The sequence below is a fragment of the Penicillium chrysogenum genome, assembly GCF_028827035.1.
Source record: "Penicillium chrysogenum strain IBT 35668 chromosome Unknown utg000002l_segment0_segment0, whole genome shotgun sequence".
Lineage (NCBI taxonomy): Eukaryota > Fungi > Ascomycota > Eurotiomycetes > Eurotiales > Aspergillaceae > Penicillium > Penicillium chrysogenum.
The window spans coordinates 6,272,118-6,293,516 of record NW_026622750.1 but is presented as its reverse complement, the minus strand read 5'-3'; the positions used below and the strand labels follow the sequence as shown (position 1 = coordinate 6,293,516).

Sequence of the window (21,399 nt, the reverse complement as noted above, 5' to 3'; positions counted from 1 at the left end):
AGAAGCTGATACTGGACATGGATTCGAGGCTTTTTGGTTTCCATATATACATCGTATACATCGTATGCAGTACTACATGTACTGCATCTATACGGAGTACTACTACAACAATACTACTATGTACTACGAGGAGAGATCATGCTACTATACTATAGCTTATGCATAGAACCATCGGGCTACCTATGCAGGCAATTCGTAGATCTCCGTCTGGCCTGCCGGATACGATATTCATAAATTATTTTTCAATATTTCCTTTCCATGGTTAAGGGTCATAACCAACTCTGGTAACTCTCCGCCTCCCGAGGTTTCCTGAAAAAGAAAAAAGAATAAAATAAAAGTTATTTTAAAACCTGGTGCCTATGTCATTCGTTCATATAAAGAGTTTTAGCCCCCCCTCCTGGATCCTTTTTCATTCTCACGCCATAGTGACTGCAGCTGAGACCTTCAAAAGGCTCTCACATTCGCTGGCATAGGACACTTGTGAAGTGTTGACCCGCCATTCAAAGAAACTTCCTGACAGCTTTATCGGCTGGATTTGAATTATCCTTGCTTTAATTGATCAGAGATTTGATCCACTGCAAGTTTATTTACGATTACCTTTCATCACTTTTCCCTGAGACAAATCTGCAGATCGCAGTTATCTTGGGTTAATATCAAATATTGCACGGCATACAAGGATGTCAGACAAGCCGATCTTTGTGGCTACGCATCCGCGAGCATGCTCGACGGCCTTTGAGCGAGTAAGAACTCCCGAAAGATTCTGATGTCCAATACATTCCAAACACATATCTAACGGACTACAGGTCTTCATGACTCAGCGGGATACTATCCAATGTGTCCATGAACCATTTGGTGATGCATTTTACTACGGTCCGGAGCGCCTCTCTAGCCGATTCGCAGGCGATGAGCATGCACAAGAACGCCTGGACAGTGGATTCGCCAATTCCACATATAATACTGTGATGGAAAGGCTCGAGCGAGAAGTTACTCAGGTCCGACCCTTCTTTCTGCGAAATCTCTCGCGTTCTTACACACCCCCCTCGTAATGCTCCTCGTGTTCTCCCCTGTGGATCGAACACGAGGGAAGATTCCTTGCCTCATTACGTGTTTTTCTTTTTGGTTTATTCTACACCGCAGATGTAGCCCCAGGCAATCTGTTCCCCTCCCCCCCTTCTCTACAACTGTAGATCACAGACTGGCTTCGAAATATCGAATGATCATGGAGATCCGCGCCGCGGAATGGAATATTTGTTCTTTTCGATGGGATACTTACCTTGTCACAGGGAAAGAGAATCTTCATCAAAGATATCGACCACTACCTGCTTCCACCGAATGGCCAGCCCGCTAGCATCGCCCCGTCTCTACTGCGCGTTAAGCGAGGAGTCGGTACCAACGGCGACTCGCACACGGCCAACGGTGTGAACGGTACCAACGGTACCCACGCCAATGGCCACTGCGCCACGTCAAACGGTCACGCCAACGGGGTCAACGGAGCCTCGAACGGTACCAACGGCGCGGCGAACGGTGTGAACGGTCATCACGAGATGAACGGCCACACTAACGGTGCGACCAACGGCCACACCAATGGGACTTCCAAGGAGCCCTACCCGTACGACACACCCACGGAGCCGGGCAACCCAACCGTGATGCCGCGCGAGCTGCAAGAGCAGTTCCACTGGGCATTCCTAATCCGTGACCCGCACTACAGTGTGCCGTCATACCTGCGGTGCACGATCCCGCCTCTAGACGAGGTGACTGGGTTCCACAACTACGACCCGCTGGAGGCCGGGTACGATGAGCTGCGTCGGCACTTCGATTATCTGCGTGACAGTGGATTGGTCGGGCCCCGGGTTGCGACGCGTCCGGACCTGAGCTCCCAGACTAACGCACAGGCGACTACTGGTATTGAGGTTTGTGTCATCGATGCGGATGATATGCTCGACGAGCCGGCCAAGACCATCGAGGCTTTCTGTAACAGTGTTGGTCTCCCGTACCGCCCGGAGATGCTGACGTGGGATACGGAGGAGGAACATGCTGTTGCTCGGAATGCGTTCGAGAAATGGCGTGGATTCCATAATGATGCTATTGAATCGAGCGCTCTGGTGCAGAGAGCTCATGTAAGTTTTTGTGTCATCTTCGTTCCGGTGGAATGGGGATATGAAGGTATTGGCGACTTGCGCTAACACTGTTCATAGAAGCGTGCTGTGAAGACTGAGGAGGAGTTTGACGCCGAGTGGCAGAAGAAGTATGGTGAGAAGCGGGCTGCTCTCATCCGCCAGACAGTTGACGCCAACATGGCCGACTACCTGTATCTAAAGTCATTCGCCGTCAAGGTCTAGAAATGACTGGAATGGGAGGAAAGGAAGGGGAGCCGATGGCACCTACCCCATATTATTTCTTATTGTCTTTGTGAGACACGATAACGATAACGAACTAGTCCGGATGGCGCTATCTCCACGAGGATTGGCTGATGACGATGACGATCTTTGCATGTGTTCTTTCTATTTGTTCTATCTCGTTATTGCTATTTGCGGATTGCTCGAGTGTAGCTGGCTTAAGATGAGTATGTTTCAAGGTGCCGATGTCTTGTTAGCCTGGTGAGGCCGGTGTTTACTTCCCATTCCTTCCTATTTAGGCCATAGCCCAGTAGCCCTTTCCCCATCTTTCCTCCTTCCCCAATATTCCCCCGGAGGTCCGGAAGAATCGACTCGTTTCCACGACAATGCCCCCGAGCAGTTGCTCATGGATATCCACCCGTGGACGACTACCAGCATTTGCCAGTCTGGCTGGAGTGTTATAGGTCCGAAAGGTGATTGAAGTTGATTGGAAGGTCTGCCTCGCTCTTTGAAGAAACCATGGACTATTCACCACTGGTTTCACCTACTACTAGTCTGTTACAGGACGGGAGGGAATCCAGATACTTCCCTTCCCTTTGCCTTGGGCAGCTCCTGTTATTACTTGTTACTAACCATCTATTGGGGAGAAGGTGCCTTAAGCACTACAACTACTCGGTAAGCCCAAGGCCGAGCGATACTCTCTAGACAGGAATGTCGCTACAAGAGCTACAATCCAGACCCTAACATTCATTCGGATATCCACGTTAACAGAAGCATAATATATGAATACACCACTTTACGGCGCAAACATGACTATGGCCTGTTTTTCAAACACCAAAGTTAATAGGTAAAATGCCAAGCCAGTAGCACGGCCGTCTGGGGCAGTTCCACCTGCCCTATTTGTGAACCTTGGAATTAGCCTTGAGGGCACTGTTCGGCACGTACAAAGGCATCGAATCTTCCCAGATAGAATCAGTAAGCACACGCTTATTCGAGCCATCAGCATTCATAACGACGACCTGACCATAAGGTTGGAAAGTATCATCATAGAGAGCACACTCATACTGGAACCCGAACATGCCGGAAGAGAAAGCGATTCGACCGTCCCAAGTCCAGACAGCATGGGCATCATTGGCACCACTGCTCGTGAGAACCCTGACATCAGTTCCATCAGCACGCATTGTGCAGATATCGTAGTTGTAATCACTAGTCTTGCGGGTGAAGACGATTCTCTTTCCATCGGGGGAGAAGGAAGGCAGGTTATCCCACTCGGTGCTCAATACGGAAGTCTTGCCAGTTTCCAGATCCAAGAGACGGAGACCAAGCTGGGATTTGTCGCCCAGAGTGGAGTTTGTTCCCCAAATACGGAAGACGATCTTCTTGCCGTCGTGTGAGAAGCTGGGGAAGCCGGAGTTGATCACGCTGCTGTTGCTGCTTAGGGTTTCGTTACTCTCGGTCAGGACTTCCGAGTACGTGCCATTGGCAGTGGCTCGTACAAGCCAGCCGCCGCCGGTTGCGCGGCCTTGGAACCAGAAGCCTACTCCGAAAGTGAGCCAATTGCCATCGGGCGACCAAGACGGGTTGAAGGCGCCGGCGGTGCCCATGGCAACTGACTTTGCATCAATAAAGCCGGATTCCATGACGTTGTAGACTAGGCCCTCGTTTGTTCCATTGGCGTTGAAGGACACAATGGAAGAGTTTCCAAGCTGTTTCTCGGTCATGGCCATTTTGTTGGTGTTGGAAAGCTGTGGGAAGACGTCTGTAAAGCGGTATTCCCACTCCGAGTCCCAGCTGTACAGCTTCTTGCCCATAGGACGGACAGTCCAGGAGGTCTTCTCATAGACGACCTTCTTGCCATCTGGAGACCAGGCAGGAGAGCGGATCACCTCACTAGAGGTGTTTACATATCCACCGGCAGTGGTGTGGAATCCTTCGACACCGGCACCCTTGGCGAAATAGGCGACAGTGTTGTCAGAGATATATTGAGGGAAAATCTTGACACCCGCTCCTTCAGCTTCCACGCAACGGTCAGCACCTGTGGCAAACTCCACCGACACAAGGGTAGAGTTGGCAGAGTCGATTGACTCAGGACGGTGAGCGTTCCAGGTATTCTCGCGGGTCATCTCGTAGAAGACAATACGCTCGCCATCGAGCGACCACTTGGGCGAACCGAGACAGTAACCGGGCTTCGACACGACGGAACGGAAATCAGATCCATTAGGGCGGACAGCGTAGATGGACAGCTCCTGTGTATGTTCCCAGCCGGTCACACCTTGGAAGATCGGGTCACCGTGTCCGTACCAGCCCGAGTTACGGTCCGACGAGAAAGCAATCCATTGGCCGTCGGGAGACCACGACGGGCGGAAGTAACCATTAGGAAGAGAGTCATCGGCGGCGGTCGTCGCCGTATCAGTGAGGTTCCATTTCTTTCCGCTCTCCAGATCCATGACCCAGATGTTGACCTTGTAGCTATTGGCAGTGGACACATAAGCGATTTGTTTTCCATTAGGAGACATGACAGCTCCGTCTTCCAATGAGGAGGTTGCTACCAACTCCTCAAGGTCCGATCCGTCTGTCCGGACACGGTAGATATCCGAATTACCGTCACCGTTCCGTTCTCCGGTAAAGGTGATCCATTCTCCGTCGGGAGAAAAGGTGGCATGGTATTCGTAGATAGGGTTTGAGAGGAGAGGTCGTTCATCAGTGCCATCAACATTGGCAACATACAGCTCTGATGTTCCGGGAGCGATGCGGTTCATATAAAAGATACCCTTCTTGTCGGACGGCGCATTGCGCGGTATGTGCGTGTGCGGTGGCGTGCTTTTCTTTTCTAGGCTCATCTGCTCTGCATATGGACACAGGGCCAAAGCTGACGGCAAGGCAAGGCCTAGCAGCGTAATTGAAGCGGTAAGACGCATGGCGAAAAGGGGTGAGTGCACCAAAACAGTTCAAGGCCTGGGGGTCATTATTTCTGGCACTGCTATACTTATATATGAAAATTCTATAGGGGAAAAGGCCTGAAGGACCGATCGTTTCCCTCCATGGTCGTAGCGCAATTCTTTCGTCCCACAGGCCCACCTTCTTGTAATGAAGTCCGCGTTATTAGCGGGCCTTCATCTTATCTGATGAATCAAGCTAGAGACTGACCACTGAGAAGCCCTGCACAATATTGACTCCTCATCTGATTGGCCTTTTCGAATGAAGCTGCGAGTTGAGAAAGACTTGAAACAAGGCAATGATCGTCGTGGCTTGAGATGGATGGAGAAAGTCTCTTCCGCTGGTTACCGGTGGCATTGTTGTCGTGCCTGTTTGGGGCCTGGTAGACCCTGTGTGGACGAGCATCGTTCGCCTGGCGCGTCTATATACACACACAACAATGTCGAACGATGCTGTATGCAAGAACGAGCCGATCCTGCAGTTTCTACGCATAACTGTCAATCCTGGATATGGCAAGTAGGGCTCGGATGTAGGAGCGAGAAACCGAGTGCCAAGTAACTTGGCACGGAGGATATACCTCTGGTCTTGCAACATATCCTGCTGACCCAGGTAACTCCGCTTATTTCGCTGGTCGATGTAAGCCACTGAACATCCAAGCTCGACGGCCGACGCAATTTCCCGGTATGGGAACTACTGCCATTATCTTGGAACACGCGGTAAAATATGCCGCTTTCTGCATGTCAAATAGAGTATCTAGGTAGGCTTTAAATCCGTTGGATATACTCGGAGTCCGAAGATCGGTCGGGACTACCGGATTAAGGGCGTGGAGTGTTGATCAATGGTGGAGCAGTCTTATTGCAGCCTTGGCACAGGGCTTGTGTTTTCGGTCGCCAATACGAACTTGGTTGACGACAAAGTACTCCTGGGCTGTGTAGCGGATTGACAAGGCATTCAAGTAAGATCACCAGTATGAGTGAATGAGCCAGATAGCACTGGAGTTCCATCACTCCGCCTAGCTCCATCCTCGTCGGCAAGATTCGGTCGTTAGAAGGCGGAATCCAGTTCCTTCAGAATCGTATTCGAACCGATTGACCGTTGCACTATATAATCCTAGCAGGATCACCTTCGTTGAATGGCACACCATTCTCGATCCAAAGAACAAACGATGAATTTCTTCGTTGAAACTGATCGTGCGTCTATCATCCGCAGATGCAAAGAGTAGGAATGACGGCACACCCCTGCCCTGGCCTTGGGCATGAAACATCTGACGCGCTGTGAAGGCTTCCATGTCGCGCGGAACCTCCAGGCCGAGGCGCGATTAGCTTAAAACGTGGGGTCCTCGCTCGGGTCAGAAAAGAGCGAATAAAGCACACATTTGGTACTAAGGCCGCGCCGCATCGGCTCTGCATCGGTAAAAAAATGGTTCATTCCGGGATATTGGCAAAGGAAACTGCATGCGTGATTCGATCGCGTCCGTGTAGCGGTCCATCGCAGCAACCGTACTATTAATCTGAGCCGCGCAGTATGGGTGCCAACGCCATAATCTAGTTTGGTGTCGCGAATTCGCTTCTTCATCGGACAAGTCTCTCTCATTCCGTGGATCGGCCGCGAATTTTCCCATTCAGAGCATATGGATCTATTGGGTAAGAACCTCTCTAGAGGAAACCACATATCCCAATGTTCAGCAACAGGCTCGATACTTTCTGAATTCTCGATGGTCAATGGAATTGAGGCATGATGGTTCAGCTGGTCGTAGAGGACACTAAGACAGTGGGAGCCTGGATCGGGAGTTGTGTCGTAAATGACCGCAAAACGCTCTTTATCTTCGAAATAGTTGTCTCCGAGGGGGGAAGACTCGTCGGCAAGTCCCATTCGAGGCCTGCTCACCCAGTAGAAGAATCCCGGCGTCGGATCATAGATTGAATCAAGGAATAAGTTTAACGATGGACCCAGCCGAGCGCGAATGGTGTCAATATTCTTGTTCGGCTGGTTGAAGAACCATGGCTCGCTGGCTAGGGAGTCGAGGGTCAAGGATGTGTTCTGGCGTGGTGTTCATGATGAGGGTTGACGGGCAAGGAAACAGACTGTGACACTCACTTAGGACTTCTAACGTTTCATCTTTAGACCCCGTTCACCGAAGAGTAACAGCGTCTCTATCCTCTTCGGGAATCCGGTTTCAATAGGGGTCAACGGCTTCCCTTCGTAGCTTCTAGTTTTAGGACTACCACCTCACTATCGATATTGAGCTGTTTAATTGCCTCGACATCTTACAACATAGTCGACATTCTCGACATCTCACTTTAACAACAAGTGATCTATACCCGCTTTTATAATAGTGAAATCATACGGAACCTCCAATCCTAAATTCTTAGATCTTGTCCCTCGCCTTAAAGGCGAAGCTAACTGGGAATTGTGGAATAACGGATAGAGATTGTATTAAATGGTAAAGACTTCTTGTACTAGGCTGTCCTTATAGGATAAGAGAAACGTCCTACTTCATAGCGGCCTAGGTATACACTAGGATACATATATAAACTATAGACATCCAGATCAACTACCAATAAATACTAGGCACTACACACACCCGCATCGTAATACTTATAAACAACTAACTAGGAAATGGTAAAAGGAACTAAGTGTACAACGGGCCCGAGCGATAGAGAAATCATATTTCTGCATTTCCATCTTAAGAATTCTGAAGAGGTTCTTGGTATCGAGTGTAACAACCAAGCTCTTGAACTGCGACCTCAGTGGTAAACATTTGAACCCTGGTGCATTCACATTTTGGACCAAGTTGTAAATTAACAATTTACCACGGCGAGCATGAACTTGTTATGATCCGTATCGCGTGCGGAAGGTCGTGAGATCCTCTGCTCCTGGTGTCAAACGGATGATATGGAAGCCTTGTCGAATCTCGAGCTTTGTGAAAGAGTTAGCTTGCTAGTGCGCTGTAGAACCTCATCAATCAAGGGGATAGGATAGCAGTCTTTCGTTGTGATTGTATTTAGCTTCCGGAAATCAACACAAAAACGGAGGCCGCCACCGGGTTTCTTTGCCATAAGAATCGGGGACGCGTAGGGAGATGCAAATAAAACCTTTGTCTAGGTTCTCAATAATATACTGCTTTGCGGCTTTCAGTTCATCGAGGGATAGTTCACTGCATGATGAGTGCCTCCATCGGGATTGCTCTGCTTAGGCTGTAGGACACATGGGTAAATCGTTCTATAACTGTAACCACCAATCGCCTCAATTTGGTCATACCAACTCGAAGCCTTCCCTCTCCTTTGAAGGTGGGATAACTTCCTACTACCTCAACATGTGATAGGAGATCACTCTACTGTCTGGCAAGTAGCCACAGCCACAAACAGTCCTCATAAGAGTCAGGATGAAAAAACTCAAGACCCTAGGGAAATATTCAAAATGGCCGACAGCCACCGTTTCAGGTCTGGCCTTTCAAACCTTCATCACTCCACAGACTGTGGGCGTTGGAAAAAGCAGACGACACCGAGAAGAGTCGCCCACCGGGAGCGCGGCATGCCAGCAACCATGCGTTGCATTATTCATCGCCTATGTAGTGTCCCAACCAGAGCTTGGCTGGGTTTCTGGCAGCTCCAAGCGTTGCGAGGAAGCTGTGAATTTGAATCGCAAGAGCTCACACAAGCTCGATGATACCGGCGAATGAGCAATATGGAGACCTTGAGTAAAGGTACATATGTAAGCATGATGTGGAGATGCTCGTGCCGATCATCGAAATCTGCTGGGTATAATTGTTAGTAAAAGAATGGCAGTGAGGCTGTTGCTTCTGGTGCTGACCTGTTATTGATGTGTGTCTTCGGTTCCCATTAATATAAGACTCTCCCAGACGAGGAAGTGCTTTAGGATAGTGTCATTCATTCTAAGTGAACAACATGGCGAAAAGTACTCTTGAAGTGTGCAAGGAGATAAAAGTGAACAAAGAAGGGAAAGGGATATGTAGACCAAGTATTTATATAGTGACTGATACCATATGTCGTTCGAATGACTAGAAGTACCCTGGAAGGCTTGCAAGGAGGATGAAGCTAAATGGAGAAGGGACTGGTAATGAACACCGGGTATTTATAGGGGAGCTGAAAAGCCAGGCTGTAAAACAGCAATGCTCACCTGAAAGACAGACGCAATGTGTCTGAGAAATGATAGAGCGTCCTATCTACCGACATTCTAGGAAGCTCAAACAACTTATAGTGTAAAGGATGCGTAGGTCGTAACAACCGGCCTTGAAATCATATCATTCGTTACGGCCAAGCATATAAACTCCTCCTCTAGCGCCATACAAAACATTTGCAGAATACCTGCAAGGCTTGGAAACCCCGGCCGAAACAGCCCAGTAAGGAAAAGACACTGTATCTTCGTCCAAAAGTACAAAAGACTATAGAAACCAATCTATCGAAGCCAAGTTCCTTCATACCGCACTGTAACCGCCCCGCGAGCCCGCTCCTTGCAGAGTATTGACCACACGACGGAGCCAGTCCTGGAAGATGTAGGGGATATCACGGATGGTGTCACCATGAGGGAGCAAGTCCCAGCCACGGGCGCCGTAACGGTTGTAGTTGAGCCAGGAGCCGAAGATGAGGTAGGCAGCAATGAAGAGGAAGGCACTGAATAGATTAATTAGCAGGACGTCCCAACATGGAAAAGCAGACACCGGAAAACGAAGCTCCTAGGAGCTAAGGAAAACTCACATGATGATCAACCAGGTAAAGAAACCCCAGCTCTTGGAGCTAGGAGTATCGCCCTTCTCCTTCTCGTACTCATCGCAGGCGTACTTTGTGCGCCAATCCAGTCTCAGGATATAGGTATCGTCATCCGACAGACCAGCACTCTTGATTTGCAGACTACTGTTGCTGTTGCCCGAGGACACACCACCTTCTTCACCTTCCGCTCTCCGTCGTCGCTCCTTCGCTTCCGAATCCTCAATTGTATCCAGGCCCTCCAGTCCAGATCGCTCGTGGTCGCACTGGAACTCAATGATAGCGCCTGCCTTCTTACCCTTCTTGTCTCCGGAATTTTCCTTGTATGTGCCACCTTCCAGCTTAACGCGCAGACCCTCGGTCTCAGGGTCGATGTCCTTCAACCGCTTCAGTTCTGGGCTCTTCGAGGCTTCGCCAGCGGCCTCGAGGTCGACGATCGGGAACGGGAAACTATCAACTCCACCTCCGTCCTTCTGGGCTCGGTGCACAAATGCGCAAACTAAAACAATACATCAGTTAGCTGGTCACTCCAAGCAGAAGACCACTTCAACATGGTCGCGTCATCTCAGCCTGGAACGTACTGTTTTTGTTAGTTCCGCAATTGCCGTACTTGTCGTACTGGGCAGAGCTCTTGAGAGTATTGCAAATATTCAATCGGTATGTTGTGCTCGTCACGTTGTCAGGTGTCTTCGCGGTGGTATTCAGTACGTGGACGCCTTTTAGGGGACTCAGATCGTATTTGTGGTCGCCGACATTGATGTTCGCGCAGTCGAAGCCAGACGCGGATGCCAGGCTCGGTAGGAGGGCGGAGAGGAGGAGTGAAACTCCATTTGGTTGTATTCGCATTTTGAGTAATGTGGCGCTGGCTGGGTCGCGAAGGGTACGAAGGACGGATGAAAGCTGGGATAAGGCTTTCGCGCGGGATGGAGCTCGATAGCTCAGGTGGAGATGGTCACGAGGACAGGTTTACACAGAACAAGTGTGACCAGTACAGTTAAAGCGAGATTGGAGAGATCTGGTTATTCGGGTTCGAGGTCCCTGTGGAGGTTGAAAAGTGACGATGACGGGGTTGTCCCTGCGGAGGTGTTTCGTTTCTCCGGTGGCGGTGTTTTGGCACTAAAAGGTGATGCCTACCCCCAACTCGGAATGAGGATGCCTCGAAGTGCTTAAAGCTATTTCTGGAGTCCTTATGACTTTTATCAAAATGATCTTTTTTATTCCTTCGAGAAAGTAATAGCTATGATGTCACCCAGGTACCCGATGGCGTACCCAACCCGATATATGGGATGTACAGAATAATGCAAGCAAAATAGAAGATCCAATACATCTGAAAAAGAAGCAGAGAGAAGACCTGATGATACTCTTGCTCCGTATATAAATATGTAGTGTATAGCTCCCATATATCACCAGCTCATCGCCACGCACGGACCACCCACTCAAACCCGATATCAAACGCGCAAACCAACCAACCTGCAACGAGGACAAAAACAAAATCCCATACACAAAAGAACAGACAAATTCCCAAAGACCAACCAAACAGCTCCCCACGCAGACAGCCAAGATGGTGCAGCCGCGTATGGTAAGCCAAACCCCACCAAGCTCAAGCGACAAACCCCGCCAAAGCCCACCCAAGCTAACCGGAAAACCAACGCGCAGCTCACAAAGGCGGACGAGGCAACAGCCAATGACGAGAATGAAGTCCGTCGCGAGGATCAGGAGAAGATTAACCGGTTCAGTCGATTGCATCAGCGCGAGACTGTGCTTGAGGAGCAGTTGAAGGGGAAGCAGGTATGGAGTTTTCACTTTTGAGGATTTTGTTTTCCGCTATGTATTGGATCTCTTGCTAACTGGATTGCAGAAGGATAAGGAGGATTTGGAAGAGGTCTCGATGGAGTTGGAGCTTGCTGATGAAGACGAGCTTGTGCCGTAAGCAATACTTTCTTCCCATATGCTGTTCTTCTCATCTTTTTTTGTCCGTTTTGATATCTATTCTGGGTCTTCTCTGCTGTTTCCCGTTAAGGAGACCTGCGAAGAAACCGAAAACCGAAAACCGAAAAGAAATAAAAGGGAAAAAAGCCATAGCTAACAACACCCCAGTTACAAAATCGGCGATTCATTCTTCCAACTACCGCTATCAGATGCGCAGGGAATGCTCTCCACATCAACGGAAAAGATCGACGCAGATGTCTCCAAGCTTGAGGACTCACTTGGCGAGCTGCGTGAGGAAATGCAGCAGCTGAAGGTTGCGCTGTATGCGCGGTTTGGTCGCAGCATTAACCTCGAGACTTGATTGGGATGGATTAGATGTATTACCACCTTACTTTTTCGTCTCTTAGGACTTGTTTCTCATTCCTTTCTATCGTCTATGTGAAAAATGGAGATGGAGGGTTGACAATCTTCAATGTCTAGATTGAATATGCGGAATGGATGAACTTGATGATAGGTCAGATGGCGTGGCATTTTCTTTGTACCTACTCATAATCATGAGTACATGGAGGTGTATATTTGTAGATAAAGCGGGATATTATAAGTCAGATGAGGGCCACAGCTCGTCAATATCATTCAAACGAAACATAGTCAAGAGGTATCTAAGAGGGCGAGAAAGAAAAAGAAAAGATAAAAAGACAAACAGGAACCGCCAAAACAAGTAGGCAAAGACATATGGCTCCACAAACCTGTGGCATATATTTAGGGACGGCGCAGGGCAAGAATCAACACAGATAACGCCTATGCGCCGTAGTGATGCCCAGTCATCCAGCAAGGGGTGATCCAAGACCAATATGAGGGAAATTCAATCAATAAAACTTAAGCTGATAATGTCATGGGCCTCGTCCAGGAGGAATGTATATACGGCGGGCGTATTTGTGTTTTCGTATGTGTTTCCTGTGTATAATAGTAGATCACCGGAACTTGGCACGGCAGCGGCCCATGATCTCGTTTTGGCAGACTAGTTCGGCGCTGAATTCACTCCCGTCTAGCGTCAGGTAGATATCGAAGTAGACACGATAGAAGATGCCCTGGGGTGTGTCCATGCGCTCGAAGTCGGTCTCGAGGTTCTTACGAGACAGATCGGATGTGAGCGTGACGACTTCCTTGATACCTAGGGAAAGTATTAGTACTTGGTACAAGGAAAATATCATCCCTTAACTTACGTGGATCCTTGGTGTACTCGGGGCAGACGTCCTCATCACAGGCATACAGCACATCCTCGTACATGAGTGTGGCGCCAGGTGCAACCTGACGGAAGAAGCTGACCTTGACTGGCTCGCCGATTCTGACACGCTCTCCCTTTTGGACGAAGATTTGACGGGTGTACTTGCATCGATCGCGGCCATCCAAACTAGGCACACGGTACTGTTCTGGGTGGTAGCCTTCCTTGAATGGCTGAAGCGTGGCCATAAGGTAGTGCCGACGTGCTACGCGGTGTGTGATGACCCGCTCAGTGATACCTGCAGTGACTGCACCCTTGACTATGGCAGCCACAGAGTCCATCGGGCGGACCACTTTTGTCTGATACTGCGGCGGCACATGGAGCTTGATCTGCTGGAAGAGGTATTCTGAAGCACCAAATCCGCCAACGACCAGAACGTTCTACAAAATGTTAGCTTTGCACTGAAGACTAGGCCGAGATGCTCTTACCTGGAGCAGACGGTTCTGTGCTTGAATAGCGATAATCTGGTTGCGGACCAACTCGAGGATACGGTTCACGACAGGCTCGAAGCACTGAAGAATCTCCTCGTTCATGAAGGTCATGTAGCCTTCCTCAATGCCGGCATCGGGGAAGTCAGCCTCGATACCGACGTCCACTGCCCATTTTTGCCCGTTGTTACGGAAGTCGGCCTTGATGCGGTTCTCAAAGTCCATGATACACTTCGCGTAGACCTTGCCCGCGGTCCGAGAGCCATCCGGCAGCTTCATCTTACGGATCTTCGCGCGCAATATGTTACTGAAATTCCGATTCAGTGCTGTTGAACCACACGAGTCACCAGACCCGGCAGTGCATTCCATCACACTGAAGGGCTGCTCTTCCTCAACCTCATACGCAATCAAATCCACGGTACCACCACCGCAATCCACAATCAAAATAGCGTCGCCCACCTTCAGGTTCAGCAGACCGCTCTTGGCACAGAACAAAGCCGCTGCCTCGGGCTCTGAGACTAGGGTGAGGCGGTTATCGTTCTCGTCGCGCAGGAATCCAGCCTGGATAGCAGCGGTTCGCGTCGCAGCCTTGCCAGCATCGTTCCAAATAGCCGGTACCGTCAGATAGTATCGGATATTGCGTTCCTCACGTGTAAACACCTCCCCCAGAGCCTTTTGCAGCTGAGCGCGAATGGCTTGTCGTAGTTTGAAGAGGTAGTCGGCAGCGACATCGATTTCGGACTTGCCCGGGGGAGGGGAGGCAGGTTGATGGGGTCAATATAGGTGTTTCCGGAGAGCATCAGCTGGAGCTTGAACCACTCAACCTTCTGTACTTGGGGCTTGGGGTATCCGGTCGGGGCAAGAGCGTCGGCGATATCGGGGCCCCATCCTACCACCTTTTGGTATTGGTCGTAGTAGAGGACGGTTGGGATCTAGCAGAGAAACCCGTTGTTAGACTCGAACTCATGAAGTATAGTTATTAGTCACGCTCACCTTTTGTTTTGCGTGGGTTCCGGCCCCGGGCCATTCGGTGATGATATCCTCGCTTGCCTGGTTGTTGGTCGCGAATGCATATGCGACACCCGAGAAGGTTGTGCCGAAGTCAATACCGACAATCAGTTGGGCCTTGCTCCGACCCCCACCCTCGACCTCGGCCGCAGGGTTGCGCCCTGGATACTGAGAATTAGACAGTGAGGGTGCAACACTAGGAGCCATCTGCTGCTGCATGCCATAGCCCGGTGGGCCATTTAAGGGAGCATTTGGGTATTGGAGGTTTGTGGTGATGGGCGGGGGTTGCTGATGTTGTTGACCGTGCACCATTGGGCTGGTTGGTCGGTTTGTGTAACTTGGCGGTCGGCCTAACTGTTGAGGCTGTTGATTCATTGGGAGACTTGTTGTTGATGAACTGTGACCAGATGGGGGTGGGGAGCTAGGGGTGGGAGGGACAATCGGGTTGGAATTAGGAAGAGGTTTTTTGTTCCTAAAGCCAAATGACTTAAATCGGGAACTCATGAGATCCATGTGAGGCGACAAGAAAGGGAAGAGTAAGGAAACTGGAAGGGGGGAAAAGATGAAAGAGGGGGAAAGTGAGGCTGAGGTGAGTTGTGGAGATCAAAGAATGACAATACTTTCTCCGTTGTATATACAATAATTTACTGATTTAGTAATTTGTTTAGAAAGAAAATTAGAAAATTCACACAAAAGAAGAACTGATGATTTTAAATTTCCGAGAAAGTGTTTATACGCTATATTTAGATAGATATAGTTCTTGTTTATAAGATATACTCCGTACGGGGTGGATATAAAATCTCCAAATTACCCAAATTACTATTTTGCCCTTCAATCTCACTGGCTTGGCGCCCATCTCTCCGCGGGGTAGGAAATACATGTTCTTTGTGAAATACTTAAACTACTATATATGTATGAAGTATGGAGTACATTGAGGTAGTATATAGATGTTTTCATGGCTCCCATGTTCGATCCATATTTCTCTGGATCATTAGGCTCCTTCTTTGTTCTGAGTTTTTGGCCCCCAAAAGGTGAAATAAAATTGGAAGAACACAGCCTTGTTGCGGGCACCTGTGTCTCCGACTTACAGGGGTCCGCTTTCCGACCAGCCCCCCTTTAAACTGCCACTTTTCGCATCACCCAGTGGGAAGGCTGATAAAGATTTTGAAGCATGCTGTTGGGGTCCTGGATATAGCCGCAAGCCTTCCGCTCTCCGCGCTTTTCGAGGCGGAACCCCATGCGCTCCACAAGGGTCAGCACTTCTTCCTCAGATAACTCGACATTGCCTGGCTCGCCAATCCCGGCCCCCTCGTATTCGGGACTACTTCCTTTACGGGGGTGACCGTCATCGAAATGCCACAATAGCGGACCCACGTTGATCCAGAGCCCATTTGGTTTGAGGCTGTGTCGGATCGTCTCGATGTACCGAATAAGGTTTGGCGCCGTGTCAATAAAGAAAACAGTCGTCACCGCGTCAAACACCTCGCGGTTGTTCGGCTGGGTATACAACACGGTGAAATCCGCTGCAGACATGGACATAGTACCTAAGCGACGACCAGAATTGGCAGCCTCCTGCATGGCGAATCCGGGGTGCACGTCGGGGATCATAACTTGCTGGAGTTGCTGTGCCCGTGATTGGAGATTGGAGAAATGCAATGCAAAAGGGTGAAGGGCGTGTTTTGCTGGTCCTTCGGTGTGGTTCAGAACCCAGCTACTGGCCAGGAGCTGGTGGTAGGAGATCTCATTTCCCTCGGCGTCATAGCCTGCTATACAGATTTCGAAAACTAAACGGCCGAGGCCAGCGCCAGGGACAAGAACACGGATTTCCTCTCCACTATCACGCCGTGTCTTGAACTCCTCGTCGAGAGCCTGGAGAACGGGGTCATAGCAGACTTCTCTCTCGGGTCGTCCTTCGAGACTCCAGTCACGATAGAACTGGCGTATAGTTGAGTGAGCTTTGTTGACATCTGATGAAGTTGCTATATCATGCCAATTTTGAGTGAGATCCGTTCTGTCGGGGTTTGCGGGAAGACCAAAGGACTGGAGACCCACCGCCAGAATTGCATCGGCAATATCGGCGTTGGTATCAATGGCATCGTCTACCTTATTGAAGTTATCAAGGATAGAGAATGGAGGCTCCGAGAGCATCTGCCAGTGCGCCGAGGGCAAGGCATAGAACGCTTGCCGTCGACGATGAGTAGTATTCATATGCGCTGTCCGCCGAAATTGTCTGTGGGCGGATTAGCCATTGCAATTGTATGTAGACAAAGGTTTCTATCTGAGGCAGAAGCTACAAGCCAAAAAGACATGTGTTGGAATCAACTGTCTACCCACATACCTGAATGAGTCAAATGCAGCAAATAGCACCCTACGCTCCTCGGGATCAGCGAAAGGGTTGAAGTCCCCTCCCCAGCTGCTCTCCTCCTCCCCGGCCTGGGGCTTTTGTTGTTCAGATGCCATGCGGAGGTTGTCAGGCTAGCTCCACGTTTAAGGGTAATTGATGCTCAATGCTACAAGGCCACAAGTCCTATGAGGAATTGGCAGCGACGAAGAAGCAATGGTTGAAAAGGAGAGAAGAGAGTGACCAGTGAAAGTATATGGAGGGGCAGACAAAACAAGTTGGGCAATCCTTACAAGGCCAACAACGGTTCCCATTGGGCCAATTGACTTTACCGCCGCGCTGTCCGCCTTTCCTATGTAGATACAATAGACGTATAGCTGAAGCCTAATTACATGTACCCAGATATAGGGATGTATATATATGTATCTAATTATGAAAAGCTACGACGGCGAGTTAGGTAGTCCTTCATCCGCCTCTATTTGATAGTTGCAGTGCGTCTTTTTCATATCTATAGACAACGCAGGAGATCTTGAGATATTGCCTATCGTTCCACATAGAAGCAAGATCTGTGCAGTAGTGAGAGAGTAACAGAAAAATTTAATCAACGGAGAGTACTGCCATGAACTATCTATTATATCTCATTGGAAAAAGAAAGAACGAAGAGGCAAAGAGGTGACCGACTACATAGTGATTTTCTGCCAGCAATAACAACATGGGAGCCAATAGGAATTAAGTCGCAAGTGGCTGTTATTGCCTACCGTACCCACCTAGGGCGGGGATTCGATGTTGAATATCCCGACTTTCAACACCTTGCCTAAATACAATTCTCGCCTACATTTTCTTTTCAACAACATTCCTATTCCTTACACTGAGGACCGGCAAAACAACAAGTATGGCGTCTGAAGTCGCACCAGCCGATCCTTCGGCTGAGCTAGCTACTCCTAGCGTCAAGCCTCAAGAGATCTCGTTCACCTTGCCCAAAGCTTTGCATACAACAGCACATGTTCACTTGAACTTCTTGGGTCATTGTGCCATGGTATTTCTGGCTACCTCATCGCCAGGTGATTCGGGCGGCTCTATCAAACCTATGGGAAGTTTCGTCTACGCGATGCCTGATGTAAGTCCTTACCTGCCAACTTTGCAATGCTTTGCCATATTTGAAGTGAAGCAATGCCGTTTTCTATGCCATTCTGTATGGATGGAGGATGGAGTCATTCCCCCTTTTTTTTACAGCGCAGCTCCCAGGACGGGTCCTTCCTTTGCTGTTCAATGCTGCAATCTGCCACACACATCCCAATGTCAAAGCTCTAATTAGGCAGTAGACTTGGGATAAGCCGATATCCCGATCCTCATAATTGCACACTAATTTTTTTCTCTTTTCTTTTTCAGTAAAACCGTTTGAGATACTAGGACATAGCTGACGTCTTCATAGCGCACTTCATCCAAGTCGACAATCTCAACAACACTCTACACATCAGCACCTAGCATTGAATACACAAACCGCATAGCCAAGATCCTGGCTCGACGGTTTTCCATCCCGGTCTATGTTGGCTGCAGTATTGACCCACACGGCATGGGATTGGAAATCGCAGAGGAAATGGAAGGCTTGACCAAGATCGTCAACGTGATCATGGAGAATTGGGAAGAGCACAAGCAGAAGAAGGCTGGAAGTGCGAAATAAACGTCTGTCGAACGACATATGCAACTTATGTTTCAAGCGTCCATCGATCAAAATCACATACCTAATTGAAACCAATCACTCATTCGCCCAGTTTTGTCCGAGTTCTTCTTCGTCTTTTTGTTTTCTCACGCAGACACCTTTTACCATCACTGTTTGGCTGCGGTCTGGAAGAGTTCATGGTATGAATTAATACCGAGGTCACGGTCGGCAGCAGAATAGGTCATGAATGAGCTTTTACAAATGACCGTGAAGGCGGGAGGCAGCCTCCACTACCTACTTCAACCCAGCTCAACTTCTCATCGATCTCAACCGAAGTCAATATCAACACCGACACTAGCCTTAACAGCAGTCTAGCCCCACAAAAGAACGCCACAGACCTCTCGGGTATTGGTCAGTAGATCGTCAGTACGCAAACTGTGCGGGAAAGTTCTTTATCGGCTTGTTGCGGGAGATCCTCGCAGCCCATACGGCCTAGTCCAATTCACGGAAAAGGCACTGGAATATATACAATGCGATCGTACACCCGTGCCTGCGGGCCTGCGTTCGGTTCGGGAAAGTTGGTTGGACTGACATGACATGGATATAGCTGTGTTCGGTTCATAGGAGATTTTGTCAACAGAGCTACGTGCCTACGGGTGGCGTTGACGCCCTCGCGTCTTCCCTCATCTGTATTTGGTTCCCTTCAGCGCATGTGTTATATCAGCATCAATGAGCATCAGCACATGCATGTTATGATATACTCCGACGGACATCCACAGTTAAAAATCTCACCTGACCTTGTTGAATCTGAGACACCAATATAACTAAGCTTTAACTGAGTCATGTGAGGTTCGCATGCACGTTAACTCCACCGGAAAACTACTATGCACATGTATGTGTGCTTACGGCAGATATTACTGTTGCATCTATTGTGGACATCCATGGATTACAACTGTGCATAACATATAGGCAGTCGCGTAGCCTCATATTTCATTCCCACCAATCCTACAATGAACACACAATGAACAGAAATACTAAAAACAAAATTCTGCCCACGTTACAAAGAAAAGAACATTCAGCATCCCCCGTCTACTCGGTAAACATCCCGAAACATCTCAGATCCAAGCAAACCCCATTTGATCTGAGACACAACCGCGGACTAGCACACGGAAGACATCGGGAGTCTCGGGTTCACAACCGTGACAGTTGTTTAGCAGAGCAAATCGGAATGGCTCGGTTAACGGGTGTTTCATATCGATCGTTGTCCCGCTGTGGGGCGTTGAGTCAAGGACACGCGGACGTGAACAATTGTGATCATATTATTTAGATTGTTTTAGATTGTCTACGGAGTATGTACTCCGTAGTTGGAGTTACAACGTTCGTGGACATCACATCATCTGTTTCATTCCCAACAGAGAGCCACGTGTGCATTGGCTGAAAGTGGGGGAAAGGGTCAAGGCAATCTCGTACTATTGCTCTTTCACCTCGGGACCGGCCGATCTGCGTGTCTTTATCGTATACAGCTAGCGGCTGCGAGCTGAGAGTCGAGTACCGTGACACGTACATGTATACGAAGTATAAAATTAGAATTGGATTGATAGTCGCCACATGGAAGCGTTCCAATTGGAGCCCTCTCGGTAAGAGGAGATCAAATCAAAAGGCTGGATAGGCCAACAGTGGAGGAAGTATGGTACACCGCAAGTTCCGAAATCCAGGAAAGACACCAGGAGCTATTGACTAGCTTCAAACTAGCCTTGGACACCAACTGGTATTTTTTGCAGGTATCATTGGGGGTAGTAATCACCGGCAGGTCAATGCTTTACACGTGCCATTTCATGAGCCCCTGCATACTGTATGGAGAATAGTTCCGGCACGAACCGAGTAAACTTCCTTTAGGGTTAAGCGTTTAGCTGCATGGCACACGGCCCCTGTATTCCTGTATTCAAGGATGGACGTGTCGGTCTTTGTCGGTCTTTGCCGAGTTGGGATGATAGACGGTTTTATTTTATTTATTTCTATTATATTTATTAAATTGACATTATTGACATCCGAATTAAGTTCGTCGGCAAAGTCATGCGAGTTGTATTAGGGTCTCGGAGCGACTTCCTTGAAATCTCTAACCGAGGGGTGTGCGGGGAAATGTCAAGTCGAAGGCGACATTGGGCACAACTAGCGCAGTGCTGATTCTGCAAGGGCCAAGTATCACTGGCGATACCCGGTGAGACTTGAGCCGTGGGATTTCCCTTTCCTCGCTTGGGAATGGTGGAACCCAGGTGGATGTCATCTTGAATTTCACTTTTTTTGGTAGGCTTTCAGTTGCCCTGTCTCCGAGGGAAACGTTTAAACTTAACTATAAAATTAACTCGGATCGCGGACCTTCCCCGTAGAGTGGAATCATCGGCAAGTTCTGTGAGCGAAGTACGGAGTACGGAGTAATGTAATCCCAATAGTATCCAAAGCAGACCTCACCGGGCAATGATTAACAAAGGACTACGGAACAGCCAAGCGGCTGAGGGCTGTCTGTGCACTATGCCGTACTGAGGCATGATCTTTGCTATTTTTGCTTTTTTAGCTTTCGTCTTTTTCCCCTGCACAGCATTCGCAGTCCACTGTATCCACCAGTAAAACACATGCATGGGAGTAAAGCGCCAGTGCTATTGCGCAGGATATATTCTCCGTATATTCTCCGTACTAAACCCAGATGGGATGGAGCCCCGAACCTGGGATACTGATAATCAAAGAAAGGGCTTG

General features: G+C 49.0%; 7 protein-coding genes across 7 annotated transcripts; 3 read left to right on the top strand and 4 right to left on the bottom strand.

The window, feature by feature from the left end:
- Positions 1–677: 677 nt before the first annotated feature.
- On the top strand, positions 678–2,339 carry N7489_005611 (uncharacterized protein; the record flags this gene model as incomplete). Its single annotated transcript, XM_056711363.1, has 4 exons — positions 678–740; positions 804–992; positions 1,284–2,117; positions 2,196–2,339. 4 exons carry the CDS (start codon positions 678–680, stop codon positions 2,337–2,339), a joined length of 1,230 nt encoding a protein of 409 aa, XP_056569784.1.
- An 893-nt stretch (positions 2,340–3,232) lies between these two features.
- N7489_005610 (uncharacterized protein) lies at positions 3,233–5,254 on the bottom strand (the record flags this gene model as incomplete). Its single annotated transcript, XM_056711362.1, has 1 exon — positions 3,233–5,254. The coding sequence occupies one exon, from the start codon at positions 5,252–5,254 to the stop codon at positions 3,233–3,235; it is 2,022 nt and encodes a 673-aa protein (XP_056569783.1).
- Positions 5,255–8,829: 3,575 nt separating this feature from the next.
- Positions 8,830–11,116, bottom strand: N7489_005609 (autophagy-related protein 27; the record flags this gene model as incomplete). The annotated part of the gene is made up of 6 exons (XM_056711361.1): positions 8,830–8,902; positions 8,930–9,027; positions 9,718–9,907; positions 9,992–10,499; positions 10,582–10,937; positions 10,971–11,116. Coding segments are annotated over 6 exons (1,371 nt in total), but the record flags the coding sequence as incomplete, so codon positions are not given.
- A 445-nt stretch (positions 11,117–11,561) lies between these two features.
- Positions 11,562–12,290, top strand: N7489_005608 (tubulin-binding prefolding complex subunit GIM3; the record flags this gene model as incomplete). Its single annotated transcript, XM_056711360.1, has 4 exons — positions 11,562–11,579; positions 11,657–11,788; positions 11,859–11,926; positions 12,098–12,290. 4 exons carry the CDS (start codon positions 11,562–11,564, stop codon positions 12,288–12,290), a joined length of 411 nt encoding a protein of 136 aa, XP_056569781.1.
- A 610-nt stretch (positions 12,291–12,900) lies between these two features.
- On the bottom strand, positions 12,901–14,959 carry N7489_005607 (Hsp70 family protein; the record flags this gene model as incomplete). The annotated part of the gene is made up of 5 exons (XM_056711359.1): positions 12,901–13,100; positions 13,153–13,591; positions 13,640–14,334; positions 14,382–14,571; positions 14,633–14,959. The coding sequence occupies 5 exons, from the start codon at positions 14,957–14,959 to the stop codon at positions 12,901–12,903; spliced, it is 1,851 nt and encodes a 616-aa protein (XP_056569780.1).
- Positions 14,960–15,763: 804 nt separating this feature from the next.
- On the bottom strand, positions 15,764–17,107 carry N7489_005606 (uncharacterized protein; the record flags this gene model as incomplete). Its single annotated transcript, XM_056711358.1, has 2 exons — positions 15,764–16,877; positions 16,986–17,107. The coding sequence occupies 2 exons, from the start codon at positions 17,105–17,107 to the stop codon at positions 15,764–15,766; spliced, it is 1,236 nt and encodes a 411-aa protein (XP_056569779.1).
- A 773-nt stretch (positions 17,108–17,880) lies between these two features.
- Positions 17,881–18,669, top strand: N7489_005605 (proteasome assembly chaperone 4 family protein; the record flags this gene model as incomplete). Its single annotated transcript, XM_056711357.1, has 2 exons — positions 17,881–18,105; positions 18,421–18,669. The coding sequence occupies 2 exons, from the start codon at positions 17,881–17,883 to the stop codon at positions 18,667–18,669; spliced, it is 474 nt and encodes a 157-aa protein (XP_056569778.1).
- Positions 18,670–21,399: the final 2,730 nt, after the last annotated feature.